The 24,172-nt window shown below is 35.4% G+C and overlaps 4 protein-coding genes and 1 long non-coding RNA gene across 5 annotated transcripts; all 5 read right to left on the bottom strand.

Annotated features, from left to right (window-relative positions):
- Positions 1 to 697: 697 nt before the first annotated feature.
- Positions 698 to 1,656, bottom strand: LOC148995802 (chymase-like; the record flags this gene model as incomplete). Its single annotated transcript, XM_089119133.1, has 3 exons — positions 698 to 869; positions 1,219 to 1,369; positions 1,539 to 1,656. Coding segments are annotated over 3 exons (441 nt in total), but the record flags the coding sequence as incomplete, so codon positions are not given.
- Positions 1,657 to 4,820: 3,164 nt separating this feature from the next.
- On the bottom strand, positions 4,821 to 6,284 carry LOC120495191 (mast cell protease 1A). The gene is made up of 5 exons (XM_039694623.2): positions 6,187 to 6,284; positions 5,947 to 6,097; positions 5,697 to 5,835; positions 5,095 to 5,349; positions 4,821 to 5,010 (listed from the first exon to the last, which is right to left on the bottom strand). Exons 1-5 carry the CDS (start codon positions 6,251 to 6,253, stop codon positions 4,858 to 4,860), a joined length of 765 nt encoding a protein of 254 aa, XP_039550557.2. The 5' UTR covers positions 6,254 to 6,284; the 3' UTR covers positions 4,821 to 4,857.
- Positions 6,285 to 9,188: 2,904 nt separating this feature from the next.
- On the bottom strand, positions 9,189 to 11,388 carry LOC120488669 (mast cell protease 1A-like). Its single transcript, XM_089135247.1, has 5 exons — positions 11,279 to 11,388; positions 11,028 to 11,178; positions 10,449 to 10,587; positions 9,508 to 9,759; positions 9,189 to 9,403 (listed from the first exon to the last, which is right to left on the bottom strand). The coding sequence occupies exons 1-5, from the start codon at positions 11,343 to 11,345 to the stop codon at positions 9,236 to 9,238; spliced, it is 777 nt and encodes a 258-aa protein (XP_088991373.1). The 5' UTR covers positions 11,346 to 11,388; the 3' UTR covers positions 9,189 to 9,235.
- Positions 11,389 to 16,764: 5,376 nt separating this feature from the next.
- On the bottom strand, positions 16,765 to 23,719 carry LOC120488671 (mast cell protease 4). Its single transcript, XM_039685291.2, has 5 exons — positions 23,632 to 23,719; positions 23,409 to 23,559; positions 23,181 to 23,322; positions 17,081 to 17,335; positions 16,765 to 16,990 (listed from the first exon to the last, which is right to left on the bottom strand). The coding sequence occupies exons 1-5, from the start codon at positions 23,696 to 23,698 to the stop codon at positions 16,841 to 16,843; spliced, it is 765 nt and encodes a 254-aa protein (XP_039541225.2). The 5' UTR covers positions 23,699 to 23,719; the 3' UTR covers positions 16,765 to 16,840.
- On the bottom strand, positions 19,404 to 21,042 carry LOC120460049 (uncharacterized). The gene is made up of 3 exons (XR_016169818.1): positions 20,880 to 21,042; positions 19,699 to 19,811; positions 19,404 to 19,534 (listed from the first exon to the last, which is right to left on the bottom strand). It is a non-coding gene; the product is annotated as an uncharacterized LOC120460049 (long non-coding RNA).
- Positions 23,720 to 24,172: the final 453 nt, after the last annotated feature.

The raw sequence follows: 24,172 nt of genomic DNA, 5'->3' as shown, positions 1-24,172 counted from the left end.
ACTGTTTATGATGTCTCCAGAATATACTTTGTACCTGACAAAATCCTTGAGGTGCAGTTAGTTTTCCCCCCAGTACTTTTGATATGCTTTTTATCAAAAATTGTGACATGAGCAATCGCCATCCTGCCACAGTGGGCCTTGGGCCTTTGTCTTGATGTCTTTGGTATGGGGAACCATTTGACTATGTTGTTCTTTCAGACTTTCCATGTAGTTATAGCAAGTAATTCATTCTTTAAAGCTGAGAAATGTCATAATGAATATAAACTGGATGACAAACTTTATTGTATTGATAAATAATTTTACTTTTCAGAATAATCTGACTACGACTGTAGGTATGCTACTATGTTTGCAGCCTATATGTTGTTTAAATGATTGCATGAGACTGCAGTTTTACGATCAGGTCTCTAAAGCTTTGTTCAGACAAAACTCTTACTTTTGGCATATTCTGAATGCATATTGTAATATATTTGTAATTTGAACCCCTTAAAAACACACAAATTACATAACAAGGCAAAATTGTAGATACACCAGATATCAGACGTCAGTGTCTGAATGAATGCATTCTATTACTTGCAAAATTCACATTCAGCCCTAAATCAGATTTGAAACCGAATTGGATTTGTGAACAATAAGGGATTGGGACATTCAGGATTTATGTACATGGAAATGTTAGTACATGGTTAAGCACACAATTGTTTTATTTAAGTTTTCCCTGAAAAAAACTATCTCTGTCATTTCCCTGAAGTAGTATGATGTCATTTCGCAGACTCTTAGACTCATACCCAGGGTGGATGTGGTAGAACTTGACTTCCATGCGGCTGGACCCAATGTGATCATGAGCTCCAACCATGACTGTCAGGTTCTTACGTCTGTCAAGACAAAGAAGAAAACATGAATAAGGACTGTTCAAAACTGAGTTTTGCATTTAGACTAGACCTATAACAATATGAATTTAGAACCGTAATGTATTAACTTACCTGGTTATGATGCTTCCATAGCAAAGCCACATGTATTTTGCTCAACTTTACCTTGGTAAAACTTGGTTTTGATTGTTGGGTTAATAATGGGTGGACTCACCAGAAGTCATGTACAACCTACTAAGTAGGTTACTATCATGGTATGTGTTATTTCGAAAGTAGTCAGACCAAGTGAAGACCCTTTTTCAGCAGTCTGTGACTCTGACTCATAACGAAATTCTTACTGAACAAAAAAACGTACTCTTTAAAGCAGTGTGCAGCCGTCATGACAAACTGTTCAGATGCAAGGAAGCCACCACATTTGTCTTTGGTATCTCTTTGAATGGAGACCATGTAGGGTCTTGAATGAGGTTTGGCTTCTGTACCGTTCACTATACATACATCCACAGATGCTGAAAGAGAAATTAGTTTAGGTTGGTTAGATTAGAAATAGATTTGACTAAATGTTCCTTCAGATCTAGTTATTAAGAGAGTTCCTGCAGATCTATTTAAAAGAGAGTGCACATTTATGGTAAATGTAGAAGACATGATGCAATAGAGGTTTGTCATTTTCCGACTTAAATGGAAGGCTAAGATATGGTAGCAGGGTGGCTATCAAAAGCACACAGACGATCATGATGCTGTTCTGGGAAGGTTTCTCTGGAGTGCTGAAGTTCTCTTCAGTGTTGATGATGGTATTTCATGTAAAGTGGGCTTTAATAACATCCCATTTCTAATCTGTAGGGTCTAATATGGAGTTGGCCCAACCTTTGCCGCTATGACAGCTTCAACTCTTCTGGGAAGGTTTTCCACAGGGTTTAGGAGTGTGTTTATGGGTATTTTTGACCATTCTTCTAGAAGCGTATTTGTGAGGTCAGGCACTGATGTTGGACAAGAAGGCCTGGCTCGCAGCCTCTTCTCGAATTCATCCCAGGGGTGTTCTATCGGGTTGAGGTCAGGACTCCTCAACAAGCCAGTCAAGCTCCTCCACACCAAACTCGCTCATCCATGTCTTTATGGACCTTGCTTTGTGCACTGGTTCGCAGTCATGTTGGAACAGAAAGGGGCCATCCCCAAACTGTTTCCACAATGTTGGGAGCATGAAATTGTCCAAAGTGTCTTGGTATGCTGAAGCATTAAGGGTTCCTTACACTGGGACTAAGAGGCCAAGCCCAACCCCTGAAAAACAACCCCACACCATAATCCCCCCTCCACCAAACTTTACAAGCAAGTACCGTTCTCCTGGCACCCGCCAAACCCACTCACCCAGCGCATTGCTAGACAGAGAAGCACGATTCGTTACTCCAGAGAACCCGTCTCCACTGCTCTAGAGTCCAGTAGCTGCGTGCTTTACCAGTGATTCTCAACCAGTAGGCTGGTGGCCCCCAAATAAATTTTTCTTTGTTTTTTTTTTTAATTGGGAAATTTTGTTACACCTGGTCACTTCATGTGTTTTTACTTATCAGATAGATATCTGATTTATCAAACCGATTACATTCACACCTGGTCACAGAAATGTTTTTTTGCAAAATGGATATAAATCCGATCTTCAATTCCTGCGCTATAGACAGATTTAAAGGATTAGTTCACTTTTGAAAAAAACTTTTGCTGATAATTTACTCACCCCCATGTCATCCAAGATGTCCATGTCTTTCTTTCCTCAGTCGAAAAGAAATTAAGGTTTTTGATGAAAACATTCCAGGATTTTTCTTCATATAATGGACTTACATGGGAACCAGACGGTCGGAGGTCCAAAAGACAGTTAATAACAGTTTCAGATGCAGCTTCAAATGTCTTTAATCGATACCAGACGATGAATAAGGGTCTTATCATGCGAAACGATCGGTTATTTCAAAACTTATTCCAAAAATGTAACTTTTCTAAGGACAAATGCTAGCCTTGCTCTATTCTGTGAGGCGCGTTTGTAACGTCGCGTAATACGTAATTACGTTCAAAAGGTCACGGGCGACGTAGCCGTAAGTACAGAGTCAGAGTGTTTACAAGTTGAACGCATAGGTTGAACGTGCAAACTAACTCAAACGCCGTTTACAAAAAAAGGAATTAAAAGGTAAAACAACGATGTCGGACGATTTTGATTCTTTACTTCCGGCTACGTCGCCCGTGACCTTTTGAACGTAATTACGTATTACGTGACGTTACAAACGCGCCTCACAGAATAGAGCAAGGCTAGCATTTGTCCTTAGAAAAGTTATGAGAATCTCACCTGAAAATCAGTATAAACCAGGTGAAGTCAGTATACATTAACAATGATTTGAGACAAATATAATGTAAATTGAATATAAACTATGTAAATGGCACTCTGTGGCACGGCAGGATTTTGAACAGGGTCCTGAGCCGTAGCTTGGCGCCACGGACAGACACCAAATGGCGCTGCCGGTGTGTGTGTGTGTGTACACTCATAGGAAATGTCTCTCGTCCGGTGTGCGACCCCCCCCTTAAGCCGAATGCACAATTGAATGTGGAGAAATGTTGTCAAATGAGGTGCTAAAATCATCAAAGCTGCAGAAACATTTGAACTCAAAACACCCAGGCTGTGTTGGGAAGCCAAACGAATATTGTTTTAAACAGTCATGTTAATTTCGCTAATTGTATTTGAAAAATTATGCTTCCAGGATTTAAAATGGGGTGAGTGAACTTTTTTGAACATTTCTGCTAATGAATAGAGTGAATGTTCCCCTCTTGTGTGTCTGACCTGTTGTTACAGGTATGTGAGCCTGTTATAGTGAATGGTTACTGAGTAAGCCTGCTGAGTCTTTTCTATACAAGGACAATTTTCATCTATATAGCTGACTTGACCTAGTCTGCTACAGTGGCATAACAGATTAAAAGCAGAGTATATCTTTGTACTTTTTCTGAAATTTCTTGGAAAGGTGGTCCTTGTAATGTGGTCTGTGTTTTAAACAGTCATTAGTGGGCCATGAGTTGCAAAAGGTTGGGAAACCCTGCTTTTTACACCCCTCCGACACTTTGCATTGCACTTGCTGCTCGGCCATGGAAAGCCATTCCACAAAGCTCTATATGATTTTTTTCTGACTTGAGCTCATCTGAAGGCCACACGTAATATTTAATAGCGAGGTAGTTTCACGAATGGTCTTATTGCAAAAGTGGCAACCTATCACGGTACCACGCTTGAATTCACTGAGCTCCTGAGAGCGACCCATGTCTGCATGCCTAGGTGCTTGATTTTAAAGGTCTGTGGCCACAGAAGTTATTGGAACAGCTGAATTCAATGATTTGGACGGGTGTCCCAATACTTTTGTCAGTATATTGTAGGTGTTATGTTTGTGCTGTTAATGGTTACATCATGTGTGATGTAATCCATGCCTAATATTTCTTGCAAATATATTAGATGTGAGAAAACAGGTGTAAGCTTAGTAAAGCTGACTTGCCATTTTCAAATAACTGTTGTCGGAAGATTTCATAAAACTCTTCATTTTACAACTTAAATCCTGCAGGTTTTTTCAATCATTCTTTTTTTTATTTTGACCTGTCTGAAAGATTGTTTCATTTATGTATGTATGTATATATATATATATATATATATTATTATATTTTTTTTTAAGTTAGACCAGCACAGTGTATGATATCATACCTGTTTGGAAACAATATATATATATATATATATATATATATATATATATATATATTTATTTATTTATTTATTTGTTTATTTATATATATATATATATATATATATTATTTTATTTTTTTTATTATTTTTTTTTTTTCTTTAATTTAACAACAGTTTGGAGTATGTCAGTTTTCCCCATTTAATGAGAAATGAGTCAGTCACAACTGAAAAGTGAGGGTGTAGTTGTGACAATAAGAACACATTGAGTATAATTGATGCTTGCCATGTGATATTTTTATTAAAATACATTTAATGTTTAATTTGTTCATTGATCCACTGAAGATATGGTGAAATCTCAGTATACACATTAGGCTTATTGGGTGAATTGCAGTGATATGTATATCCGAATGATGTGACACCAACTGCAGTGTTTCCACAAACCAAAGGACCTCCTGAATCCCCCTGTTGAGAAACACAGATCAACACGTCACCAGTGAAACCAGTCTGTACATTACTATAAAGTCGGTGAATAATTATCACACATACTTTGCAGGATCCACCACTGCCATATGCACAGATCATCCGTTCGGGAACGTAATCAACATCTTTCCATAAGTGCTTACAGTATGCCTGATTTTTTGTAGTTGTGTTTGCCTCCATTAGAAGAAAACTCAGTGGGCCAGAAGTCTGTAGTCTTCCCCAACCGGCAACACTACAGAGAATACCTGCTTTCACATCTTCTCCTCTCTTTGGTAATGAGATCAATCCAACTTCGTTGTTTAGTTCGACTTTTTTCTCTAGCTGTAATTAAAAAATAAAACCATTTTAATAAACAGTCTTTTATAAGACTTAAGTTCAGTGGATTACACTGTTATTTTACACTGTGTTCTTTTCTGCTGAGTAATGAGTATAACAACAAAAAGGCTTCGATGATTTTTCAGCTTTCTCTGTTTTGTTGTGCCATTATTGTTTCTACAGAGAGCAATTCATTAATAATACAGGGTCAGAGTCAAAGAGACCATGGCCCTTTACGTATGATTTAAATCACTTCAGTATTTGTATTATTTTTTTTTTGTGTTTTTTGCTACTGTTTCTTGACCTGAGATATTCCTGAGATATTATAAAAAAAAACTATTACAGGTTGTTACCCTCAAAAGCATGATGTCATACTGAAAAGAACTGGTTATGTAGCCTGGATGCGGGATGTAGGACTTCACTCTGATGACATCTGAGTTTTGTTTCTTCCTTAAGTCATGAGCACCAACCACAACTCTCAGAATGTCATATCTGAATAAAGAGCATATTGGAAATGTTCATTTATGTGATATAATACACTGTATGGTCGCACTGCAGTCAGTTTGAACTCAACATTTCTGTTCACATTAAACAAGCTCTTACCCGTTCCAGCAGTGTGCAGCAGTCAAGACAAACTCATCAGAAATGAGGAATCCACCGCAGTCATGTTGTCCGTTCTTCTGAAGAGAAACCATGTAAGGTCTAGAGTGGGGTCTGGCTTCCCTGCCGTTCACTATACCCACATCCACATGAGCTGAGAGCGAGAGAGATAGTACTGTCAGTCAACTTATTCAGACCATACAAATTAAACACTGATAAAAGCTGTTTTATAATCATTCTCACCAGTGAAGCTCAGGTGTGGCAGCAGAGAGGCCAGCAGGAGCAGAGAGATGCTGGTGATGATGGTCATGATGAAGGAGACGATCAGTGAGCTCTCATGATAAAACACTGTATAAATATAAGGGTGGGTGGAGACATTGAGCTGCCCACAAGTCTTTTTTTTTTTTTCTTCAGTTTGTGGATGAGTGTTGTTCCTGTTAATCCTTGTGGTCTCATTTTCAGCCACAGATAGTTTGGTCTAGATCTAGAAGATTAAAGCAGGACAGCATACAGTACATTTGAATATGTTTTGCTATATTTTGAACATATTTTGCTAGGGACAGAGGGTAGACTCACCTCATCAAAACAGAAGAACCTTATTCTATATGTAATGTGTGTGTGTGTGTGTGTGTGTGTGAGAGAGAGAGAGAGATAGTAAGCCTACATTATTAGATCTTATTGGATCATTATTAGATGCCCATTTTTTATTTTATTGTCACACTTTAATGGGTACAGTGCTTCACGAGTACTTCTCCATCCCTATAGCACATCCACACGAAGTCAGAGCTTTCCTTATCAAGAGCAGAGACTTAAAGGGATAGTTCACTTTGAAATTAATTTTTGATATGTTTTAGCTTACCTCAAGGGCATCCAAGATGTAGGTGTCCAGTATTTTCAATTTTGACATTTTTTGGTCAAACCGTTGTTGTCTGTCAGTCATACACTGGAAAGGGGGTCCTCAATCGGTTCACCTCAAAGAGCATGCACAGAGAAGTCAAAATTAAACATGATTTAATAACTCGTACATGTGAGTACACATTGATGGCCTAAGACACAAAACGAGCGGTTTGTGTGAGAAAACGAACAGCATTTATATCGTTTTACCTCTTGTAATCATAGCCATGACGAAATGATCTGACGGCACGGGCGCTTCGGTCTGCGCATGAGCTGGAAGTGATCGCTTGCGCGCCTACGTCACTCTTTGTTTATACAGAGATTTCGGAAGTTTTACCTTTCACTAAACATATTTAGATATACGGGAAACCGCAATGGAAGACGATTTCGGTATATCTAAATGTTTAGTAATAGGTAAAACTTCCGAAATCTCTGTGTAAATATTGAGTGACGTCACACGCAAGCGATCACTTCCGGCGTGACATTGAACTGATTCAGTTTGGTTCAGTTGGACATTGCACAACGGATTCAGATCACTTGGATTACACGAGGTAAAAACGATATAAATACTGTTAGTTTTCTCACACAAACCGCTCGTTTCGTGTCTTAGGCCATCAATGTGAACTTACATGCACGAGTCATTAAATCATGTTTATTTTGGACTTCTCTGTGCATGCTTTTTGGTGGACCCCCTTAGCCTCCAGTGTATGACTGATAGACAACAACGGTTTGACTGAAAAATGTCAAAATTGAAAATACTGTGGAGACAAAGACACCTACATCTTGGATGCCCTTGAGGTAAGCTAAAACATATCAAAAATTAATTTCAAAGTGAACTCTCCCTTTAACCTTGCACTGTCTACTATAGGCCTATATCACAAAAAAATTGAAGACCAGAAGTACGTCTTTTAGTAAGGATACGGCTCTTCTGGTTAGCTTTTTACAATGGTGGAGTCCGATACATACCGCTGGACCAAATCTCTCCGCAACCTGCATGAAGTCACATATGACGCTGTGGTTCGGATGGTAAATGAAAACTTTCAAGTGAGAAAGCGTGAAAGCTGAGGTATGGCTGTCAGCTGCGGATAGCTACAGTATAGCTGTTCGTCAGTAAGGTAAACGTTTCTATGGTAATAGAGAGTTAGACCAATCAACTGACGTTGCTGCTACGCTTAGGATTGTGGGTAGTGTAGTTTTTTTTTTCAAAAGATCTTGGATAAAACATGTTTTTCTTAAAACAAGGTTGATTTCATTCGCACTTATAGCTTCAACAGCAGCAAAAACCTTATTTTCTCAACCTCATAGCTCGTGTCTACCTTGAATGGTTTAGACATTAGGGCTGATAATCTAAATCCTTGAGAAATAAGTTGAAGAGAAGTTGACCGAAAGTTCTATATCCCTACTCCGCATTCCGGAAGCAGGAAGTGTGACATAGGCCTATAATAATAGACTCGTATCTTCTTTTACCAAGAAATTATTGAACAATAACTACCATAAACAATCATAAATGGCCTGGTACAAAATATGAAATGTCTTAATCAGACAACAGATAAACATCATATAAATAAATTAAGAAGTAAAATAAAGAAAGAAAATATGAATACATTTAAGTAAATAATAAATAAAGAAATAAAAGAGGCTCAGTATAGCTTCTGCAGCACGAACACAAGCATGTCGTCCGCAGTTGTTGTTACGTGACGTAGTGTGTCTGACTGGGGTAGGCACGTGGGGTTATGACATCACCGTTTCACAAAAGGTGTGTTCGAGTACATGCAGCTCTGCGCAGGCCAATCGGTGGCTGACTTGAAAGCCGGTTAGACATGCAGCAATCCTTTTTTATTGGTTTGTTCATTTGTTTTTAATCTATGTTCAGTTTAGAGAGTAACATCTCTCTAATTTCGGTTAATGCTAGGGTTTCAGAGACATGACAGAGAAAAAAGTATTTTCTTATCTTGTAAAGGGAAGGAGTTAAGGAAACACATTCTAAGGTTGATGTTGTTATATTGTGGTCTAAACAATGGGGAGATGAAGCTTACTTTAGCCATGGCACTTCAAGGTCGGCAGGAGTCGCCATCCTCCTAAATAACTTATATCGTCATATCGTGTCCAATATGGCAGATGAGTTTTGTCACTGGCTGATTCTTATCATAAACATTGATGGCCTGAAATTCATCTTAGTCAACATTTATGGTTATAACCCTTAGCAGAGAAAACTGAAACCTACTTGAACAAATTTAAACAATCTCAAATGAACACACTCAACACCAAGTGAACTAATGTAAAATGTCTTTTGTTCTCCCCGTGTAATATTGTAACTTTATATGGTTGTGACAATGAAGACACTTTGATGATTGATGCTTGCCACGTGATACTTTATTGAAAGAAGTCACAAAAGCATTCAATAACTGAACTCACTTTTTCTAATTATGTTGTCGATCCATTCGCGATATTGTGAAATCTTAATATACACATTCGGATATTTAGGTGAATTGCACATTTCCGCATTTCCAAACGATGTGACACCAACTGCAGTGTTTCCATAAACCAAAGGACCTCCTGAATCATACTGTGAAGAAACAGATCAACACGTCAATTAAATACATACCGGATCAGTACACAACATAACATAATCAAAGTGTGTGAATCTTTTTTATTTTATTTTGTACGTACAAGGCAGGATCCACCACGGCCATGTGTGCACATCATCTGTGAGAGTGAGTAGATCTCTCCCCATTTATAGCTACATTCTAAGTTATTCATTATGTACACATTTGCCTCCATTAGAAGATCACTCGTTGGGCCATTAGTCTTCAGTCTTCCCCAGCCGGCAACACTACAGACAGAATTTGTTCCCATTTCCTCTCCATCCATTGGTAAATCAATCCATTTGACATTGTTGTTTGCTTTAACTTTTTCCTGTAGCTGTAATTCAAAAACACAACCATTATTAATAAAAGATATAGTCATCTTTGTGCAGTTGTTTTTACACTGTAAAAAAAAAATTATTTTCAAGATTTGTTATCACAACATTTTTTCTTTTGTCAAATCAACTTAAATAATTTATTTAGTTCAGATAACTTATTATTTTGAGTTTCTGATGATTAAATCAATCTCCTTCATTGTATTAACTCACTTTTTCCAGTTCGATCAACTTGAAATTTTAAGGCAACCAGGTTACTTCATTTTTTAAGTTGAACCAACAATACAGTATTTTTTGTTAGTACAAAAGCCCTGAAGACCAAGGTTTTTTATTGACGGTATATAGAAATTTTACAAAATACACATCACCAACACGTTTTTGTTAAGCGCCTCTTAAAGTGCACCTATTGTGCTTTTTATAAATATTAACTTTCATGCAATGTTCATGAATATAAAAGGTGTGCAACGTCAATTCTGACGTCAAAAGAATCAATTCTGAACTGCCGAAAAAAAAGAAAAGAAAAAAGAAAGAGACTCAAGGAGTCACTTGGCCTTTTTCTGTACATTAGAAATTAATTGAATGCCTTACTGCAATCTTACAGTCTTACATTCCAATAGAAATTAGTTCGTTTTGTGCCACTGTTTCCTGATCAGATTCTAATTGAACAAATAAAAGTATTACAGTTTGTTACCCTCATAAGCATGATGTCATTCTGATTACGACGGTCTATATAGTCTGGGTGTGGGATGTAAGACTTCACGTCGAAGCGATCTGAATTCTCGATGTTCCTTAAGTCATGAGCACCAATAACAACCGTCAGAACCTCTATTCTGTTGAAAGAGGAAGTCATGATAATCATTTATGTCATACAGTACACTGTATGGTTGTCCTGTAGTTGTGTCATTCAAAAGTGATTTCTTAAAGGGATACTCCACTTTTTTTGGAAATAGGCTCATTTTACCACTTACCCAGAGTTAAACAGTTGGGTTTTACCGTTTTCGAATGTATTCATTTTTTTTTTTTTTTTTTGATATTTAGAAGAATATCAGTAACCAGACAGTTTCTGGTCTCAATGACTTCCATAGCATATTTTTTTCCTACTATGGAAGTCAATGAGACCAGAAACTGTCTGGTTACTGATGTTCTTCTAAATATCAGAAAATTGGCTGAATGGATTAGAAAATGGTTAAACTCAACTGTTTAACTCTGGGGGAGTTGTGAAATGAGCCTATTTCCCCCCAAAAAAGTGGAGTATCCCTTTAACACTTACCGGTTCCAGCAGTGTGCAGCAGTCAGGACAAACTGATTAGAAATGAGGAATCCACCGCAGATATGTTGTCTGTTCTTCTGAATAGAAACCATGTAAGGTCTGGAGTGGGGTTTGGCTTCTGTGCCGTTCACTATACCCACATTCACATGAGCTGACAGAGAGAGAGATGGTTCTGTCAGTAAACTTATTCAGACCATACAAATCAAACATTATTAAAAATCAACATAATTTCCTGTTATAATCATTCTCACCAGTGAAGGTCAGGTGTGGCAGCAGAGAGGCCAGCAGGAGCACAGAGATGCTGATGATGATGGTCATGATGAAGTTGACATTGAGTTCTCATGTTAAAACACTGTATAAATATACTCTAAAAGTGGGTGGGTGGAGTTTTTTCTTCTTGCAGTATGAGCAACACAGTGATAAAAAGATACTGTTCTTCCGGTCTTGCATGAAGATTAAAGATGGTTTAGATGATAAGAATTCAGAATGCAAAGCATGATGTACAGTTTGTAACCCTTAAAAGCACAATGTCATTCCAAAAAGGCCAATATCTATAGTTTTGATGCAGGATATACAAGGACAATCGTTTCAATTAGTTATGTCATGATCAGCACACACAAATACAACTCACCTTATTCAATGGCTTCTTAAAATACTTGATTCTGATTGGCTGACCCATTCTAAACTGTTGTTTTTTATTTTAAACGGCATCATTTAAATAATTCCAGGTGAGTTTTTACCACATAAAATTTCCATGTCAATTCGCCAAATTATTATTATTCACAAGAGCTTTGCTACCTATCACAGCAGAATCAGAAAACGTCACTCAGGGGCTACGTATATGCTCGCGGATGCAACTTTATTTCACTCTAATGGTAAAACACTGCAAGACAATTACTATTTAAATAAACACAATTTTAGACATCGGGTAGAAAACGCGTATCTTGAATCATTACTACACTCTCAGAAAAAAAGGTACAAAAGCTGTCACAATGTACCTTTTCAAAAGACATTTTTAAGTAAATTGTAGGTGCTAATATGTACATTTTAAGTGTTAATATGTACATTTTATAGGCTAATATGTAAATTTTAGGTGCTCATATGTCCATTTCAGGAGCAAATATGTCCAATTTAGGTCCTAAAGTACTTTTAGGTGCAGGTGTTAACGTCATTTTAGGTGTTAATATGTACATTTTAGGTGCTGATATCATACGTACATTTTAAGTGTTAATATGTCCATTTTAGGTGCTAACATGTCCATTTTAGGAGCTAATATGTAAATTTTAGGTCCTAATATGTACATTTCAGGTGCTAATAGCCTATGTACATTCTAGGTGCTTATATACATTTTACGTGCTAATATGTACGTTTTAGGTGCTAATATGTAAATTTCAGGTACGAATATGTACATTTTAGATGCTTATATGTCCATTTCAGGAGCTAATACATTTTAGGTTCTAATATGTACGTTTGAGGTGCTAATATGTCGATTTCAGGAGCTAATATGTACATTTTAGGTGCTGATTTATGCATTTCAGGTGCTAATATGTACATTTTATCGGCTAATATGTAAATTTTAGGTGCTCATATGTCCATTTCAGGAGCAAATATGTCCTATTTAGGTCCTAAAGTACATTTTAGGTGCAGGTGTTAACGTCATTTTAGGTGTTAATATGTACATTTTAGGTGCTAATATGTCCATTTCAGGAGCTAATATGTACGTTTGAGGTGCTAATATGTCGATTTTAGGAGCTAATATGTACATTTTAGGTGCTTATATGTACATTTCAGGTGCTAATATGTACATTTTAGGTGCTTATATGTACATTTTAAGTGCTAATATGTACGTTTTAGGTGCTAATATGTACATAGGTGCTAATATGCACGTTTTAGGTGCTAACATGTACATTTCTGGTGCTAATATGTACATTTTAGGTGCTAATATGTACATTTAATGTGCTAATATGTACATTCCATGTGCTAATATGTACATTTCATGTGCTAAAATGTACATTTTAAGTGTTAATATGTTCATTTTAGGTGCTAATATGTCCATTTTAGGAGCTAATATGTCAATTTTAGGTCCTAATATGTACATTTTAGGTGTTAATATGTACATTTTAAGTGTTGATAATATGTACATTTTAGGTGCTAATATACCACTTATGCTAATGTACAACTAAGGTATACTAATTTGGGTAAAAAAGTGGGTACACTTAATGTACCACTAAGGTACCAATATGCAGCCTTTGGGTAAAAACGTGTACCAGCCCCTGACAGCTTTTGTACCTTCTGTATTTAACCAGTAAAACGTAATAAAAATAGCTTTTTTTTATATAAACCTTGTATCTCCATTGGATCCTCAAACTCTTGGACAAACCTCATAACTCCACCAAAGGATCATCTGCTTTTCTGCAATGCGAAGGTAAATAAGTAACTGGATGTTTGAATAAGCACACCGTTTCTTTACTCAAGAAACTCTCTCTATAAAGGCTAATGTTTTGTGTATTTTAGGAGTGGAGAAGACTGTCTCAGTCTAGCATTTGTCGTCGAGAACTTTCTTAAATAGCATGTCTGTGTGTGGTTCATCCTAAGTTGACGAAAAAACGTAATGTGATAGACTTTGCGGCCTTTGACATTCACTGGTCAACTCCATTTTAGATTGATTTTGGTAGAATGTTAATTATATAATGACACATGCAAGTGTCTGACCATATATAAAGCCAAAATATCAATATCAACAGCACATTGTTTAATTATTTAAATATATCATAATATATTTGGTAAATAGGTCTACATCCCTGCACTGATCAAGCAAATAAACATGACAAACAACAGGATAAAAATGTCAAACTATTAACAGGTTTTTTTTTTTTTAAACAATTATCTTTTATTATCACTATATCACAATCTCTTTATCATGCTCTTTCACACCCACATGTGCACACAGACTACATAACCGAAAGTTATCAGCACTGCCTGCAATATTTTATCAATTAAAGTAAGTTTCACTATTGTAAAATACATGCCATTTCTCAGTAGCAAAGCGATAACGTCTCTGTCAGAGACTGCTGCCGAACAAGCCACACAAATTCAGGAAATTCACACACACGCACGCACGCACTCTCTCTAATTATTGCATGTCAATAGCTCTTGTCTCCATTGATAATTCTTAAATGATGCAAGATTGGGACAGAATGCATAAGAAGTTTAGGTGTACTTTATTTTAAATTGACAAATCTGAAGAAAAAAATTGGAGCTAAAGAATCTCACTTTATTATACCATAGTTATTCCCATTTTGGAGATTTCTGCCTTTGCTCAATCAAAATGAGGTACTTGCTAATGTGAAATGACTTAGCGCCCACCATGTAATTGCCATGGTTATTCTCGGTTTAGTTTGTTTCTCATTAACTTCTATGTTCCTCTTCAGTGTCCTGTTTCCTCTGTTCATCAGGTACCATATATTAATTTAATCCTCATAGCTGTTCATTATTGGGTTCATTCCCAGACAGCAACCTCTCGACCTAAAGTACATCTGGACCGTGTGGAATCCATGTGCAGATGTGGACCGGATCTGGGCCCACACTATGCTGCTGCCTGAGCCCATGCATTGTTTCTGACCATCATGAAAATGCCTCCAAACGTCACATAGATCATTCACATTTATCATCTTTGAGAGACGTTCACTTGAAGGCATATGGTTCTCAACGTGATTTCTATCAATCATCAGTGCAATTAAATCTCCTTACAAAACCAAATGTTCTTCAGTACTGCATCTTTGAAACATATGCATCTAAAAACACCAATCTTTCTAATGCTGTTGTTGGCGCATAAACAACATATTTTTCAAAAATAGCTCTTATTTTTTGAAAAAAGTCTTCCTTTCACAATCTCATCAACTTGATAAAACTGTAAGGCTGTGCACACTGCAGGCTGAAACGACCTAATTCCGATTTTTTATTTATTTATTTTTTTACAATTTTTTTTTAATAAGAAATAGTTTTTGAGATTGTTTCAACTATATATCCAAATCCACCAAAAATAAAAAATAAAAAATGTGTTCATAAACAGCTGGGGAATTCACATGCCTTTCCATAGAGAGCTGTACATGCCATCTAGTGGTTACACCATGGTCCTACGTTTTTATCTATACTGTAACCAGATGGTGCTAATTTTCTTCAAAAAAATATTTTTTCTGAAGGCCCAGACTCTATATTAAACAAAAATACTGCATTAATAATTTTCTTTTTAAATAATATATATATTTCCATTGAAAAAATTAGAAAAGTTAATTCTAAATTAAAAAGAATACATATTATAGAACAAAAATAAATTGCATTGGTTTTACTGGGATGGAAGAAGTTTCATTTTTAGGCCTCCGGTCACTTCTGACCGGGAAGGCCCAGGACGTGACGGACGTGACTCATAAAGGAAGACCATCAGAGTGTTAACGGCGCGCGTGATGTCATCGAAAAGGCGAAACTAGTAGCGAGTGACTTCCGGAAATGAACGTAAACAAACAATGGATGAAGCGGTGAATGCGGGGTGAATGTTGTATTGTCCTGTGTTCAGAAAAAAAGGTTAAAAAAAAGAAAGAAAACCCGACAATGGACACCTTCCTGGACGATTACTCGAAGAGGACAGTAGCCTATGGGCTGTCAATCCTCCAAAGAGAACTTGAGGTAGGCTGAGTTAAAATATTGTTTTCTTATATTTTTACTTGTAGTTTTAACGCTAGCACAATCTCTTTCGTTTCGCCATTTTTGAAAGTTGCGTACGGAAAAGCTTCTGTGCGCCTATTGGTCAACCTCATACATGCGATGGAACCGGGTAGCCTAATGGATGGATGAATGAATGAATGGGTTGAGGGCACCAGGTTGGCGCGCGTGCTGTTTCGCGTCATTTCTGGTTTGTTTTATTGCGTGGTTTTCGTGACAAAACGTGGTTTGCAGTCAAGATAGAATCGTTGGGGACAGAATTGTTTTCAACTCGTTATTTATTTGATTATTTTCAGGATTTAGACCGTACTGAAACAGCTCTCATTGAGTCACAAATGATTTGCTTTTATCATCTGATCGTGGTTGTATCTCTATCAACTCGTGTAGTGCGTTACCTCCTGCTGTGGATCAATGAAGTTGTGTTGTGTGGTGTGAACAACTAAACATCCTGAACACTCCTGATTTCACAGAGAGCAAGTCATGTAGTGTGAACCGCACAGTTCAACCCGACGTTTTAAAATCATGTAGTGTGAACAACGCTTTCTGAACCAGGCATTAGTAAATAAAATAGGCCACCCACACCATCCACCACTAAGTGTGGTATTGTGGCTGAGAACAGAAATGCCATCCCATTCCTGCATCCAATCAGCAGCATTTTTAACATCACTATGTGTCTCTTGAATGAAAATAACATCTATTTTTTCTGTTTTGATAACTTCAAACAATTCAGCTCTCTCTTTTTTTTTTTTGCAATTTCTTGCATCATTCACATTCAATGATGCAATACAGATTTTAATCATGCTTAAAAATAAGAATAAGATCAAAGTATGATTCATAATCATGGATACAAGCTTTTTCACTGCCATCATTAAAGTTCATATTGAGGTTTTGCAATATTTTCTTTAAACGGTAGGCTACACGTGGTCAGAGCATTTTGCCTTCTGGTAATACACTATCTATAATCTATAATGTGATTAAAAATAGGGCTAGATTTGACAAAAGCCAATCGACTCATGGATGATTGATATGATGTTTTTATTGAAACAATTTGGAGACATTTAAGACTAAATCAAGAAAATGTTAACAAACAAATGTTAACCAATAAACGTATGTATCCATGGAAAATATGCTGACACCTTCATATAAACTTCAGGTAGTTTAGGTGAATTACAGAGATCTGGGTCTCCGAAGGATGTGACGCCAACTGCAGTTTCTCCACAAACCAAAGGACCTCCTGAATCCCCCTGTTAAGAATGGCAACACAAAGTTCAAAATTTTGGCCTTTACATCAGTCAGTGTGTGGATCAAATGACAGATGATGATCTTGTACTTACGGTGCAACTTCCTCCATCACCAGATGTACACATCATCTGTGAAGCTGAATAGTCATCTTTTCCCCATTTACTTTCACAATTTGTGTTATTTATGATCTTCACATATGTCTCCATGAGACGATTGCTAAGTGAGCCGTTAGTTTTCAGTCTTCCCCAGCCTGAAACACTGCACACAGAATGCACTTCATTGTCCTCTTCTTTCATTGGTATGGAAATCCAGTTGACTTTCTCGTTTTGTGTAACCTTTTTATCCAGCTGTTGTACAAAATCACATAAAAGGTTTAATCATATTGAACAGTTTTCCAAAATTTAAAATATATATTTAATTTTATCAAAGCTATCCATCTTGAACCACCACCACATTCAGCTGGAAAACTTCTGCTGTCCCTAATTGGCCAAAATGCTCCGTTCGACTTTTCTGAGATCATCTACTCTTCCCTGTGGTAGATGACCTGTGACCTAGTTTCTGTAAGACCTAAATTTTGACATTGAATTTTAGAAAACTGAATTTGAAGTTCCGAATTTCTTTATCTTGAAAACTTGAATCTGATTTTTTTTAACTGAATATTTACAGTGTTTGAATTGAGAACAACAAATAGCTGTTTGAAAATACATGTCTATAAAATTCAGCCATAAAATCCTTTCAGTGTGATCAATTTCAAATGTTCAAATATTCGTTACAAATTCAGAACTATTTAAACCACCACCTAAAATTCAACTTTGTTAGATTACACTTGCAAATAATTCAAATTTGCAAATCCAAATTCATATCCATTTTTTTTGCAAAGCATGCTACTGAAATCTGTACCACCACTCTTTTCCCCTTTCTGTTGTGTTCATTTAATATGCACACACACACACACACACACACACACACACACACACAAAAAAATGTGTATATAATAATAATAATAATAACAATTATAATAAACTTTTAGAATACTGCATCTAATGCATTTTATGTGTTGTATTCCCAGGTGAAAAGGAAATATATTTAAATTGTACTTATTTTGATATACTTAATGTATTTTAAATGTACCGTATTAAATATGTATTAAATGTGCTAAATTGAAACAACTTCAAGTATATTAAGTGTATTTTAATATGTATTTAAGTTCAATTTTAAGGTAATAGTAATATATTTTATTATACTAAAATGTGCTAAAATGGAACCATTTTAAGTACATTTAATGTAATATAATAGCACTTATTTAAAGTGTATTTTAATACACTTTAAATCGACTTTAGAAATACAGCATTAGTATATTTTTAGCTTCACAATAATGCGTTCTAAGTATATTTTAAATATAATTTCAGCTTATTAATAATGTATTAGTAGAACACTGTAGGACCCACTATTAACATATTAAAAATATATTTTTTCCAAAAACCATTTAATATAAAAATAATATATTTTAATGTATTAAAAATACAGTTAAACATTTTAATTCAACAAAACAAATATTTCTACAACACACACAAATACTCTTTTAAAGATAAACTTTAATGCACTACATCAGTAAAGCATTATGAAAACTAAACAAAATACATTAACATAAAATGCATTGATTTGCAGAGGTATTAAACAGAACAATAAATAAATAAACTAACTGAAAGGAGTAGTTCACTTTTTAAAAAAAACTTTTGCTGATAATTTACTCACCCCCATGTCTTCCAAGATGTCCATGTCTTTCTTTCTTCAGTCGAAAAGAAATTAAGGTTTTTGATGAAAACATTCCAGGATTTTTCTCCATATAATGCACTTCACTGGGAACCAAACGGTTCAAGGTCCAATGGCTAACAGTCAATTTGTCGTGAAAGCATGAGAATTGGCTCAATTGCGAGAGTCTTGTACTGAATGCTTGAGAGTTGGCAGCCCTGACAAATCTTTTTTCGAGTCAATTCATTCATTTCGTTTGTTGAATGAACCTAATGACTTGGAAAAAGATTTGTTAATTTTGATGAACGAGTTTGAATAGGAGAGTTATGAACATGCATAACAGAACAGAGCAAGGCGACCATTTGAGCTTATAAAACTTAAACGTTGTTTTTTTTTTTTTAAATGAGCGATCGTTTCGCTTGATAAGACCCTTGTTCATCGTCTGGTGTCGTTTAAAGCCCTTTGAACAGTTTGCACAGAAACTGTCTTTTGGACTTTGAACCGTTTGGTTCCCAATGAAGTCCATTATATGGAGAAAATCCTGGAATGTTTTCATCAAAAACCTTAATTTCTTTTCAACTGAAGAAAGAATGACATGGATATCTTAGCATGGGGGTGAGTAAATTATCAGCAAAAGTTTTTTTTTTTTTTAAGTGAACTAAGCCTTTAAGTCAAACAAAGTGAAATGCAATAGCAAAAAGTAAAGGGGCCAAGTCGTGAGTAAAAAGAGAACTTCGTGACTTGTTCAGTCTGCCATAGACTCTTTTGGGGACATCAGAACCACCGAGGGAAATCTGGAAAGAATAAATAAAACAAGCATTAGTATAAACTTGTTCATTTATAATTCTAATAAAAAGCTGTCACTTTGTTACTTAATTCAGAACACTTAATGCACAAAAAGTCGGATATAATTATTATAACAAATAGGATTTTTCTTTATCATAAAGAATTTTCTTACCATTTCTGAGGTTTCAGGAAGACACAGCTCAGATGATCTTGGGCTTGAGCTGAATGAACCTCGTTTCATGGACTCCAGGACCTCTTTGAGAGATGATAATATCCCTGGAAGCTCTACAAGAAAAAATAAAGTTGCATGTTATACAAAGTTAGGGGAGAACAAACACTAGTTTGTGTTCTTCATATATAATTTTTATTTTGTTTAAATGATTTAACGAACCATTACTGTAACTTCCACGCTATTATTAAAGTAATTATTCATTATTAATAAAGACAGAACATTCTATTGAAAATTACAAGTTGGTGACAGCTGATAACGCCTTGATTAAATGTAAAAAAGCTGAATACCACACATAAAATCATATAAATCAGTCCCTCGAGAAAAACACGATTATGCGATTGCATAATTCAATGCATAATCAGGCAAAATACATATTCATGCGGGGGACGCAATTTTTCAAATACGTGTTAATATATAATAGGTCACTTAGCTACTTAGCTGCTACATGACACACTATTGACTGTTTTTGTTGTTTTTCACCAACAAAAAGTTACAAATCAAGAGGATCAACTACTACTTAACGTTACTCCTCATCTACTCACAGGTTTAATAAAAAAATGTCTTTGCAATGTGCAAATTCCTTGGCTAGGCTAAATATTAAATATAAAATCTCTCATTTCATTATTTAACATCGTTTTAATTTCTCAGTGCAAGATATTTCATAATTGGTTTTGTGAAAGCTTATAGTTGGTGATTACAACTTAATTTATTTATCGAATTGACATGAAAACTGACAGCCTACTAATAATTAATTAGATTTTACTATGAATTAAATATCACAAATGTGTAAGTTTTATTAGAGCTTAAAATATATTATAATATTTAAAACACAAGACGTTACTTAGGGACAATCAAGCCTGTTGTGTAATCACCATTAATAACCTTTTTTTCTGCAAACACAGTGTGCAATGTTTTTATAGTTGTTTTATGTCACTGTCTAGATCTATAACATTAAGTTGATAGACGTCAACAGATAGATCTAGACGTTAACTCGCTTTAGTGTCAAATCAACAGAAACGCCAGTAATCCACAGAACATCGACATCAACTTCTGAAAATATTTTCTAAACTCAAAGTGAGAATAAAGCCAATTATACTAATCACTTAAACTAATAAACTTACCACCAAGAAGTAAGATCTTTTCTGGCAGTATCTTGCTCTGTCCGTGTCGTGGCGGCGCACCTCTGTGTTGTCCTCTTCACTGCTAAATTGTTCGCGGGAGCTGACGACCTGGTAATCTGCTCGTGTGTTCTCTCAATATTAGATCGGTGCTATCCACATTCACTAGGTCAGTCAGAGTCAGTGAAATAACAAAGCAAAATTTGGAAAATACATGATTTCTGTTGAAATATCCGAAGCTATAACGGAATACCACAGACAGTATCCGCTGTCTGCGCCCCGCCCAACATGTAAGTTCAAATAGCAGTGTGTGATTGGACAATTGCCGGCAAGCTTGTTTTGAAAAGATTGGCTCTGATTGGTCCAAATTAATGCAGCTGGAAATACTAACTAAATAACTAACGGCCACAAAAAAAGAAACAACTCTGTTAATATAAACATAACATGCTTTATAAACAGTTTTTTTATTCATTTTGGCTAAACAAATGTAAGAGTCAAGCTTTAACAAATTTATTTTGTTTTTCTAGTATGTACACCTGATCTTTTATGTTGATGTGTGCAAGTACTGGTATTCAGTTTTGTGGAAAAGACTATTTGATTAATTAATGCAGAAGTATAGATAGAAGTGCATTACTTGTAATTTTTAAACTTTATATATATATATGTCTCATTTGTTTTTCACAATATTTTTTTAAAGCAGGGCTGAAGCACATGCGAACATAAATATTAAAAATATATTGCTCTAGTCCTATACAAGGTTAAATAAGTTATAAGGTTACAAATTGCTATACACACAAAGTAAACACAAAAATTACTTTAATTTAGCAACAAGTATGCTTTCTGTAAATACACTAAAATTTCACTAAAACTATGTTTGTTTTTAGCATATTTCTAAAACTGTAATTAAGTGTATATTTATTAGCATTGCGTTTCTAGTAAAACATTTTTAAATACAATTAAAATATGTTTGTATTTAGCATATTTCTTAAAAATGTAATTAAATACCAATGTACTTCTAGTACACTTTTTAGAAACATATTTAAAGCATGATTGTCATTAGCATATTTATTAAAAATATAATTAAGCATACATTTATTACCAATGTACTAATAATATACTTTTTTAGAAATACATTAAAAGTATGCTTTTCTATAGTGTATTTCTTAAAAGTGTATTTAAACATATATTTATTACCAATGTAGTTCTAATATACTTTTTAGAAATACATTTAAAGTATAATTATCATTAGCATATTTATTAAAAATATAATAAAGCATACATTTATTACCAATATATTACTAATATACTTTTTATAAATACATTAAAAGTATGCTTTTCTATAGTATATTTCTTAAAAGTGTAATTAAATATATATTTATTACCAATGTACTTCTAGTATACTTTTTAGAAATATACTAAAATGCAATAAAATAAATTTTAAGTACACTTTAAATAAGCATGTTGTAAATACAAATGTATTATAAACACACTATTTGTATTTCAAATATATTTTTAATACATTTAATACAACGTCTTTTTCACCTGGGTTGGCCCTTTACAGGTATTTTAATAGTTAAAACGAACTAGATGAGTTATCAGTCAGATTTAACCCTCATGAATATAATCAAGTAATTTCAGTGCAGCAATAACCTTTCAATCAGTAGAGGATTCAATCACTTTTTGGCAGGTGAAATGTCGCATTGTAATGGTTGTATTGGCCCTTTACAGGTATTTTGATAAAAAGTACTGCGTGAGTGCCATTACCACAGTTTGTTTGATCCATATTTAACACGCTGCGCGCGCTCCCGCTGACGGCCATCAATTTTTGTCACGACGCCTGTCAACGACACAGTACGAGTTCCCTTGATAGGGAACACAACGCTACGTATTCTGACCATAGACAATAAAAGAGGTTTATTTTTGTCTCTTATCACAAATGCAACTGGCGCCATCTTGCGTCTAAGTTAACGATTGTAATCGAAATATTAGTTACTATAATAGTGTTTGTCTTGTTATCAATAGTTTTGTACGTTGTAGTGGGCTATTTTTTTCCTTAGTGGAAAAGTTTTAAAATACTGTGCAGCTAAGTTTATAAAATAATTTGCAGTTGTGTTAAAATATGGCCTATTTGTCAGTTTAAAACATATTTTTTTCACTTTAAAATAATAGTCCAGATTATACCTTAACATTAGTTAGATGTAGATGAAATGTTACTTTTAGTCCTGCATTACTTCCTGCTTAGTTACCTATTAATGACAGACCATTATCCTATCATTTTGAACTGAAATGAGTACAGATTTTTACCATTAAAAGCATTATGTCATTCATAACAGGTTCCACGGTAAAGTCTGGATGCTGGTGGTAGGACTTTACTCTGATGCGGACTGAACCCTCAGTTGTGTTTTTTAAGTCATGAGCACCAACCACAACGGTCAAACTCTCCAGTCTGTTAATATCAAAAAGATTTAATTAATATAAGCAGCCTTTTCTTTTTAGAGTAGTCATAATAAACATTTCCAAAAAATACTGTACTTGTTTCGGCAATGTGCAGCCGTCAAGACAAACTGATCAGAAATGAGGAATCCACCGCACGAATGGAGCCAGTTCTTCTGAATTGAAACCATGTAAGGTCTGGAGTGGGGTTTGGCTTCTGTGCCGTTCACTATACCCACATTCACATGAGCTGAGAGCGAAAGAGCTGTCAGTCAACTTAGTCACCAATTAAACACATATACTGTTATATAATCAGTCTCACCAGTGAAGCTCAGGTGTGGCAGCAGAGAGGCCAGCAGGAGCAGAGAGATGATCATGATGATGGTCATGGTGAAGAAGATGAGTAGTGAGCTCTCAAGATAAAATACTGTATAAATACAAGGGTGGGTGGAGACAATGAGCTTCTGGTATCTATTTGTCAGACCAGCATCCAGGGAACCACAATGTCATACGATCTATAGAACAAATGCAGGTGAGCTGTAGACATGACAAAGTGAATAAACAATAACATGACAATAGTAAGTTAAAAAAATGATAGTAATATATGTATTTGCAGCCCGTTGACGCTTTTGACCATACGTCAGCATCCGACGTTTTAGGGTACCCTTTAACGTCAGTTAGATGACGCTATCCGATGCCCTAGGATCGTCATCTAACTGACGTTAAAGGGTACCCTAAAATGTTGGATGTTGACGTATGGTCAAAAGCGTCAGTTAGATGACGTCTTGGGATGAGAATGTGTTGGTATTTGCTTTTTATTTACTTCTCTGGTGCTGCGTCAGATCTTTTATGAATTACAGAAA

Source organism: Pimephales promelas, chromosome 2, assembly GCF_988280905.1.
Source record: "Pimephales promelas chromosome 2, fPimPro1.hap1.1, whole genome shotgun sequence".
In the NCBI taxonomy this organism is placed as follows: domain Eukaryota; kingdom Metazoa; phylum Chordata; class Actinopteri; order Cypriniformes; family Leuciscidae; genus Pimephales; species Pimephales promelas.
Note: the sequence above shows the minus strand (reverse complement) of the source record. Positions and strands in the feature narration are given on the sequence as shown.

What these genes read in the sequence shown, in the direction of transcription:
- LOC120495191 (XM_039694623.2), bottom strand. Translation starts at nt 6,253, where the DNA reads ATGACCATCATCACCAGCATCTCTCTGCTCCTGCTGGCCTCTCTGCTG. An exon ending in GCCACACCTGAGCTTCACTG is followed by an intron (nt 6,098 to 6,186) that starts GTGAGAATGATT and finishes TCTCGCTCTCAG; the next exon opens with CTCATGTGGATGTGGGTATA. An exon ending in ATGACATCATGCTTTTGAGG is followed by an intron (nt 5,350 to 5,696) that starts GTAACAACCTGT and finishes TTTTAATTACAG; the next exon opens with CTAGAGAAAAAAGTCGAACT.
- LOC120488669 (XM_089135247.1), bottom strand. Translation starts at nt 11,345, where the DNA reads ATGACCATCATCATCAGCATCTCTGTGCTCCTGCTGGCCTCTCTGCTG. An exon ending in GCTGCACACTGCTGGAACCG is followed by an intron (nt 10,588 to 11,027) that starts GTAAGTGTTAAA and finishes CTCTTTCAACAG; the next exon opens with AATAGAGGTTCTGACGGTTG. An exon ending in ATGACATCATGCTTATGAGG is followed by an intron (nt 9,760 to 10,448) that starts GTAACAAACTGT and finishes TTTGAATTACAG; the next exon opens with CTACAGGAAAAAGTTAAAGC.
- LOC120488671 (XM_039685291.2), bottom strand. Translation starts at nt 23,698, where the DNA reads ATGACCATCATCATGATCATCTCTCTGCTCCTGCTGGCCTCTCTGCTG. An exon ending in ATGACATAATGCTTTTAATG is followed by an intron (nt 17,336 to 23,180) that starts GTAAAAATCTGT and finishes TTTGTACAACAG; the next exon opens with CTGGATAAAAAGGTTACACA. An exon ending in GTGATGGAGGAAGTTGCACC is followed by an intron (nt 16,991 to 17,080) that starts GTAAGTACAAGA and finishes CATTCTTAACAG; the next exon opens with GGGGATTCAGGAGGTCCTTT.